Genomic DNA, 8,749 nt, shown 5'->3' on the forward strand with positions numbered 1-8,749 from the left:
CAGACGCAAGCGCAGTGTAGGGAGCCTTTGGCTGTTTTGGTAAGCTCTAGGTTACAGCGGTAAATACAGGACATACAGTCAAAATGCAGAGCTGGAACCGATTGTATTGCACGTTAGCTAAGGTAAAAATTAAAAGATTATAACATGTTGTGTTAATTCAGTGTGTAAACATTGTTTTGTGAACGCTCTAAAAACAACTTTTGAAGGTTGACAGGTATGAAACCGCTATACACAGGCCTAGTACTAGGACACTATCGCCTGGCATCAGTACGGCTCAGTTCAGTAACATTTGGTACTGTACTTATGTACTTATGTACTTACTGTTATGTTGTGTTGATGGCTGGTTTAACCTTGAAGTCGATGTATTTGAGAATATATACAGGCTCTCGGTCATAATGCCGTGTTACGATGTTGTCTACTGATGAACCTTTTTTCCTTTCCTATTATTGGCAAGTGTTAAACATTTTGTGAGTATGCCGAAAGCATGTGAAAGCAGTAGTTGTTCAGTGCACACAGCAATTGACAAGAAATGTGATTTAACACAGTCCATTGCACTGGAGAATATTACTTTGGTTGCTCCAGCCTCCCTAGACCCAAGCTCAGGGAAGCAGAATTCACAACTTGGGTAGGTTTGCTGATATCGATCTATGTGCTCTTTCATTAATGAGCTATGCATTTTTTTTTTTTAAATCCTAAATTCAGCAGGGCCATGTACACCATCTACCTCGCAGGCTCCAGGGAATCACAGCGGTGACACTGAGAACCTATGCAGACAAGACACCAAGTAAGTCACTGTTAATGTCCACCTGACTATTGTTGGGTTGAATTAGCTATTCTGATCAGATGATTAAAAATTCAGGTTAATCTGATATATTAATTTATCCCATCAAATGTTGCTACCAATTAAGGTAGAGAAACAGCTGTAAAGGGTATCTGTTTAATACTATTCAAATATGAATTCACTAAATAACAAAATTGAATAGGATTTTTTTTTCCTTCCATTTAGTTGATGCTGATGTCACTGTAATTGGCTCAGGGCCAGGAGGTTATGTGGCTGCCATTAAAGCTGCCCAGCTTGGTTTTAAGGTAGGCATAATAATATGAATAAGATTGCTGAAAGTCATATTCAAGGGTACAGAACAACCTGTAATGTTTAGAAGAAACACATTATCTTTGCAGTATCCTGTCTGTATGTCCGTTGATATGTCTTTCAACATAATCGTGAATGTTTTGATAATTTCTGTCTGGGGTCAGAAATGCGTGCATAACTGCCTTATTGTTGTATTTGTATACTCTTAGCCTCCTATAGACGCTTTTGTCTATAATCCGATAAAGTCTTGATACCTGGTTTTATATATATATTTTTTTTTTATCTAGACTGTGTGTGTGGAAAAGAATGAAACTTTGGGAGGAACATGCTTGAATGTTGGCTGCATCCCTTCAAAGGTAAAACATCATCATTGTGACAATCAGCCTTTTATCAGTGTCTTCATGTGCTATTTACAGATACCGGTTAAGGTAATGATGTAGAGTTTTTGTAAAAATCACTTTACATTTTTCAGGCTTTACTCAACAACTCTTATCTATATCACTTGGCACATGGAAAAGATTTTGCCAGCAGAGGTATTGAAAGTAAGTAATTTTATTTATTTAATTGAATTACTAATAGTCTCTAAGTTGACTTGGATAAAGGCGTCTGCTAAATAATAACATGATGATGATTGTTAAACACAGGGTTTTCAATAGCTATTTCAGACAATTGGTTATCCATTGCCCTGAGTCATTAAAAAAGACCACAAGATGACCAGACGACAAAAAAAAGCATGTTTCTCCCAGGGTTTATTGTCTTAAATAGAAAGTATTAAAGTAGTGTTCCCTTCTCTCTACCCCAGTAACAGGACTCCAGTTAAACCTGGAGAAGATGATGGAACAGAAGAGTGGGGCAGTCAAGGCCTTGACAGGTGGCATTGCTCATTTATTTAAACAGAACAAGGTGAGTTAAAGCTGTGATGGACCTATATAATTGCTTTAACCTTTTAAAATATGTGCTTGCAAATAATTCTAAATGTACCAAACGGGGGGGGGGGGATATACTCCCTGCTATTACTTTAGAGTAGATACTGCATTGATTCTTAGTTATCCTAGTATTGTATTTGCAACCCAAACACTGTGTTAGCACAGTCCTGTCAGCTGCTTTAGACAGACATCATAATGTATTTACCTGGTTTAAGGGTTGCAAACACACTATTTTTAGTATTAAACACTATAAAAAACATTAGTATTTAAACAACTATTAAAAACTCTATTAACAGTTATTGGTCTATAAAGACCTCTCAATTCTACCAATTTGTAGCCTTGTTTTGCTGAGTACTCTATCTGTGTTTAAAAAAAAAAGGTGACGCATGTTCCAGGATTAGGAAAGATTACTGGAAAGAACCAGGTTACAGCAACAGGCAGCGATGGCAGTGAGCAAGTTATCAACTCCAAGAACATCCTGATAGCTACTGGTTCAGAGGTTACACCCTTCCCTGGAATTCAGGTATTGCTGTTAGTTACACATATCAACACCACTTATCAATGTGGTATGTTTTGCTTTCTTTTCTTCTATTAAATTGTGAGCAGTGACTAACATGTTGAATCTCATATTTTGTTAGATAGATGAAGACACTGTTGTGTCTTCCACTGGTGCCCTGTCTTTGAAGAGTGTTCCTGAAAAGATGATTGTAATAGGTGCTGGAGTGATTGGTGTAGAACTGGTGAGAAACAATGGAACTTTATATCTGTGGTGGGGAGACTGGTTGTTTAGATACCCAATTAAGATAATTTAATGAGTGTAATGGTTTAATTCAGTTAGCACTCTTAGATAGAAATTTCTCCCAAATAAACTCTAGATCATGAGGAAAAAAATGTACAATAAACCACACGCAAGTGTTATATGTTTTATACATTTTATCAAAAGTGTGTAAAAAATAGGGTACAAAAATAGGAAGGAAGGTTAATATCAAAATAGCATAAATCAGCACATTAATCTCAGTAAGCAATAATGGTTAAGCTGTATCCACATTTGATACAAGCGAATAATTTAGATGTCACTGCAGTCAAATGGGAGTATCCACACCAGCAACATGCAACGTCGTTATGAGAAATTTGTGTCTCTAGAACCTGTTTCTATTTTTTTTTTCTTTTTTGGGCACACGACTAGAATGAAACTGACCAACCAGAAGCAGGTTAACAGCCTTGACACATGTCAAACACGTGCCTCAAAACATGTCACGCTTCAAAACAGAAAAGTTAATTTGAGGTGCAGCAATATCAATTATTCAACAACTACAAAGACATCCAGAAGAAAGACAATGCCTGGGTGGCTTGCAGGTGGTGCACTTAGCAGCAACAAGACATTTTCTTTCCGATTATGCAAGTTGCATAAAAATAGGTTAATAATAAGCAAAAATAAACTGGAGCATACATGCAGTCTACATATCTATCATGATAAATCTGCACTTTTGCTGGCTTTTTAAAATAACACAAAAAAGGTCTCGCATTCACACAACTTGAACATGTGATCTAATTTTAAGCTATGGTTTTTTGGTTTGTTTTTATGATAACGTTTTGTTCACTAAATTGTTCTGTGGTACAAATCCGTGACAAGAAAAAGGTCTTTACATACATAAAGTGACATTTTGTGGAGAGTCTCAAAAAAAACTGTACATTTATTACTAAGAACAATAAAACTGTTAGATAGGGATGTTCAATAACTCTGATCTTTATTTTACAACAGAGTTGTCGGAGGTCAGATGGTAACCTTTTATCAAAACAAGACCTTTTTGTAATGGGACAGCCCATCTCCAGTATGTCCAATAGGAATGCATGGATCGTTTCCAAGTCACGTGGATTGACATTCGCTGACTTTGCTCTCATCGCTCTGTCCAGTGTGGATGCAGCTTTAGACACAATCTCAGTCGGTGTAACTGTCAATTGCATTGTCCATTATTTGTGTATACTGTAATTAGATTAAGTCGGTAAATACAATATGAATATGCAAGCAGGATAATTGTTTGAGTAAGTATGAGTCAATAGATACATTAATATAAATTCAGTGAATTCTAATTTATAGGATATTAGGAAATTGTAATTAATTCTCAACCAATCTGTTAAAAATATATCCTTTAATTAGAATTATGGCACATATTTTAACGTGCATCATGTGTTCTCTATGGAAAATAAGATTCAGCATCCCTTGTTCAAGTAAATAATTGCCTTGCAATTATTCTAGCTGTAACTGTCTTTCGTGGAAGATTAAAACAAGCTTTTCATTTTGTAAGAAAATAAAATATAACGCACACCACTATTAACTTTTCTGCACCCCAAGTATAGTTTCTGTAAATCTTTCTATTCTTTAGTTTATTTGGGAATGCTCGATTTATTTTTTTTCGCAGAGTTAATACAGTGTTGATCATAGTCTTTAATCATTTAGTTTCCTAGGTGTTGTTCAGAGCTTGCAGTTTAAAAGGTTATACTGCCTTCCGTTTTCTGTAACATTTTTTATGTGGGTATTTGCTGGATGGTATTAGCAGCATTGCAGTTCAGTTGTTAATTCCTGCTCTCCATTTCTCTGACTCTGAATTCATGTTGTTTGCTAAGTGTTGGTTACAGATGTAATATGCAAGTTCCCTTTTTCTGCCTTTGCTTGCTAGATGTTGATAGCACACTCGCTCTTCTCTGACTGACTGTACAAACTCACTCTAAAGAGAGACAGCCTCTTGGTTGCCTTTTGAAGTTTTTCTAAACCTTACCATATCTCTCATTGCTCACAATAACTATATTTAATTAGTCGCAACACCTGGCACTTCCAGGGAGTCAAACTAGCTCGAGCCTGTGGGCCTTGCTTATCGGTGTAGCTATGGTTACCAAGCTAGGCTTACTCCCTTATTACAAATTTGCAGATTTAGCACAATTAAAAATAAGTTTAAAACAGAATAAAAGGCTACACTCCTTATCTTTCTGATTGTCCTAGAGACTAGGCCAGCTGCCTCCATACATACATGCTGAATCCTATTAGCCTGTTTTGTTCCTACATCTTTTATGGCAACGTTTTATTAACTTCCTGAATATGTTTGCCTGCAGGGCTCAGTGTGGCAGCGACTAGGCTCGACAGTAACGGCTGTCGAGTTCCTGGGCCACGTAGGTGGATTGGGCATTGACATGGAGATCTCAAAAAACTTCCAACGAATCCTGCAAAAACAGGGCCTCAAATTCAAACTGAGCACTAAGGTTACTGGGGCAACCAGGAGGCCAGATGGAAAGATCGATGTCTTGTAAGTCATTTACTTAGTGATACTTTAGTAGGCTTGTCTGTACAAATGTTTTAAGTCACTGAATGATATAAACAGAAGAGGACCCCTCCCTGCCAGTTTTATGTACTTTATAACAGTTGCTGAACCTTAGAGCACATCTGTTTCCGCTCCCCCGTAGAAGCCATGCTGTTAACTGAGCTAGACAACTAATCATTCATTTTTAATTTAAATTTTTTTTTTTTACCTTTCACTTGTTTAGAGTTGAAGCAGCTGCAGGTGGGAAGTCTGAAGTCCTCACTTGTGATGTGCTGTTGGTCTGCATCGGTCGTCGTCCTTTTACTCAAAGTCTTGGCTTGGAGAGCGTTGGTATTGAGCTGGATAATCGTGGCAGAATCCCAGTCAACAACAGATTCCAGACAAAGGTTCCAAGGTACCAAAACACCAAGTTTTGATATTTTGCAGGAGAGATAGAATAAGAAATCTGCTAAATAAGTGTATTGCAAGGGCACTCAGAAGGCATTCATGATGGTGTAATAAGAGCAAAGTACCTGTATAAAATGTAGTTTATAATACTATAGCTAAATGCAATTTGAAAAGCTTTTACAATGAGGAACCTACAAATAATTAAGCAGAAAATAGAGAAACTGACTTCTACAGTACATTTTAAAATAAAATAATGTGGCTCTTTAAATCATAAAGCAGTCGTGACTTAATAACAGTATGTCTTTCTTGGCAGTGTCTTTGCCATTGGGGATGTTGTTGCTGGCCCTATGCTGGCTCATAAGGCTGAAGATGAAGGTATTATCTGTGTAGAGGGAATGGCTGGAGGAGCCGTGCACATAGACTACAACTGTGTGCCGTCTGTTATCTACACTCATCCAGAGGTGGCTTGGGTTGGTAAAAACGAGGAGCAGCTGAAAGAAGAGGTGTGTGTCAACCATGAATTTACTTTGATCAACTGATTTGCTTTGCCATTAGTAAACAGTGTGTGTTTTTTTTTTTTTTTTTTTTTACTTAAAATCCAATAAAAGAAAACGAGGAGGGAGTGAACAAACATATCTTAAATTGAATTATATTGCAGGTGGGTTGGATGTTTGGAGTGTAGTAAAAAAAAAAAAAAAAAAAAAGAATGTGTGGACTACAGGTGTACCAAGAGGTCAGTGTTGAGTAAGTGATTTCATCCTTCACTGTTAAACACTTTAATAGTGCTGAATTTAGAAATACTAAAGGAGATTAAAATGTCATCCAGCAAGTGATATACATAAATAAAAATGTTGTGTTTTTATTTTACATAGGGTGTCCCCTATAAAATTGGCAAGTTCCCATTTGCTGCAAATAGCCGCGCTAAAACAAATGCAGACACAGATGGTTTGGTGAAGATCCTGAGTCACAAAGAAACGGACCGAATTCTGGGAGCACACATTCTTGGGACAGTAAGTGCAGCCTGTAGTTTATTTGGCACATGCATACTCATTGTGTGTGTCCTGCTCCCCCGAGACCTGCGTTATAGCAAGGGAGCACTGTACTTATAATGTCTAGCCACTAGATATTCTGGTACAATTAAGATGCATTATAAATACTTTTAGCCTTGAATATACATACAGCCAAATTCATATTTCTCTTAGGGTGCTGGTGAAATGATAAATGAAGCTACATTAGCAATGGAGTATGGAGCATCGTCTGAAGATGTAGCCAGAGTGTGTCATGCTCATCCAGTAAGTAAAACAGAATATATAAGATTTCAAATAATGTTCATGAATAAATGGGTTAATTCCAAAACATTTTCTACTTTTATTTCATATTTCAGACTGTTTCAGAAGCCTTCCGAGAAGCAAACTTGGCAGCATCGTTTGGCAAAGCCATCAATTTTTAATCTATACCTTTTACGTGTACAGACAACGCATTGCCTCCTGAACTGTTGGGGATTCTTGTAAACTGGTTCTCTTTTTGGAAACTGTACCATAATTCCCACTCAACAATAAAGAGGGAATGGGATATGATATTCTCATTTTAGTCATTCATAAAGGTCACCTGATCTGTCTCAAGTACATAGAACAATTATTTATATATTAATTGCAAGTTTGACTGTAAATGTTTGCCCCCTTGTCCAGTTATCCTAAATGACATTTTAGTTAGACTTAGTGCAGTACAAACAGAACCACCAGTGTTATTCAATTGTGTGTGTTCTCTTCCAAACCTGACCTGTGCATTCTTAAAACACTATTATTGTGCCTCTGAAAGTGACCCTGTGAGCGAGGCACATTCACAGTGGTATGTCTCAAAGGGTACTTACAAACTTTTAAGTTTGCTGTACATTTGCAATATTCTTTATGTACTATTTTAACAGTTGCCTGCTTAATCTGCTGTACTTCCAGTAAAACTAAACCTTCTAGTGAATATGCAGCCTCATGCAGCTGTTGAGTTTTAGTCTAGTAAAAACAGAAAATTGTATTTTCAAAGCAAGTTTTAATGGGGAGGAAGTTTGTCAGTTTGTAAAACTACCTTTTGGGAACATAAATCACATCAGACAGTAAATAAGCTTTTGATTTAGTTTTGTGCATCGTAAAGGAAGCAATTATTTACAGCTTGTGATTGTGGGACACAAAAAAACTAAAAAACATCTGGCAGTTACCCAGGTGTCTTATTTGAATTACAGTACCCAAGATGCAGTTTATACATTCATTTTCATCTGCTCCCTGCTTTCCAGATATATTTTGGTTAGTGTTGGGAGTAAGTACAGTGGTATTGGAGAATTGTAAGTAATAAACTGTGGCTTATTTAGTTTAATATGCATAACTGCTCAAGATCTAATAAATGTTTCTGCTGTCTAAATACAGTATGTTCTGTCTCTGTATATCTAAACTTGTGATGGTGAGCCTGTACTTCAAAACAACTTACAAATTAGGACAAAGCATTGCTTCAGAATAAAATTCTTAGGCACGATCTGTATTTTATTTAATTTTGTATCTATTAAATCACTATCCTGTAGTAGCCATGCTTTTTATAAGGCAGGAACTTAATTTTCAAGTTTTCTAAAATAAAGTTTAAAAAAAGCAAACCATTACTTGGTTATTACTGACAATTATTGACTGATTTAATGTAAAATAGGTATTCTCCTAATGAGGGGAGCTTAATGTACCTGTCAATCCATTATGCAAACTTCAGTCACTAAAATCTCAAACCACTGACTCTTACATATTCAGTGTTATGGCAACTCCTTGGGCAAATTCTAACATTACCCTTTACTTTGAACTATGACCCAAGGTGGCTGCCATATTGTGATCATATGACTTTTTTCCATATGACAAAGACCTAAAGCTTTGAGATATTTGCATAATACTTGTTACACACCTGTATTCTATGATTTTAAGGTCAGATTACATCGTGGGTATCGTCAACTGATTTATAAGGCTGCTGCCACAACTTCAAATTTGGGTACTGGGATGTTTTCTATG

The 8,749-nt window shown here is 36.5% G+C and overlaps 1 protein-coding gene across 2 annotated transcripts; it reads left to right on the forward strand.

The window, feature by feature from the left end:
* Position 1: 1 nt before the first annotated feature.
* Positions 2–8,237, forward strand: LOC121318328 (dihydrolipoyl dehydrogenase, mitochondrial-like). 2 transcript variants are annotated; one of them, XM_041254856.1, is made up of 14 exons: positions 2–122; positions 703–784; positions 1,007–1,086; positions 1,378–1,446; positions 1,563–1,632; positions 1,893–1,993; positions 2,396–2,539; positions 2,655–2,756; positions 5,125–5,315; positions 5,554–5,724; positions 6,031–6,220; positions 6,590–6,727; positions 6,920–7,009; positions 7,102–8,237. In XM_041254856.1, exons 1-14 carry the CDS (start codon positions 84–86, stop codon positions 7,165–7,167), a joined length of 1,533 nt encoding a protein of 510 aa, XP_041110790.1. In that variant the 5' UTR covers positions 2–83; the 3' UTR covers positions 7,168–8,237. The 2 variants fall into 2 exon arrangements, with proteins under 2 accessions (XP_041110790.1, XP_041110791.1); XM_041254857.1 differs by having other exon boundaries at positions 706–784.
* Positions 8,238–8,749: the final 512 nt, after the last annotated feature.

Source organism: Polyodon spathula, chromosome 7 (genome assembly GCF_017654505.1).
Source record: "Polyodon spathula isolate WHYD16114869_AA chromosome 7, ASM1765450v1, whole genome shotgun sequence".
Lineage (NCBI taxonomy): Eukaryota > Metazoa > Chordata > Actinopteri > Acipenseriformes > Polyodontidae > Polyodon > Polyodon spathula.

What these genes read in the sequence shown, in the direction of transcription:
- LOC121318328 (XM_041254856.1), top strand. Translation starts at nt 84, where the DNA reads ATGCAGAGCTGGAACCGATTGTATTGCACGTTAGCTAAG. An exon ending in TTCCAGACAAAGGTTCCAAG is followed by an intron (nt 5,725 to 6,030) that starts GTACCAAAACAC and finishes CTTTCTTGGCAG; the next exon opens with TGTCTTTGCCATTGGGGATG. An exon ending in AGGAGCAGCTGAAAGAAGAG is followed by an intron (nt 6,221 to 6,589) that starts GTGTGTGTCAAC and finishes TATTTTACATAG; the next exon opens with GGTGTCCCCTATAAAATTGG.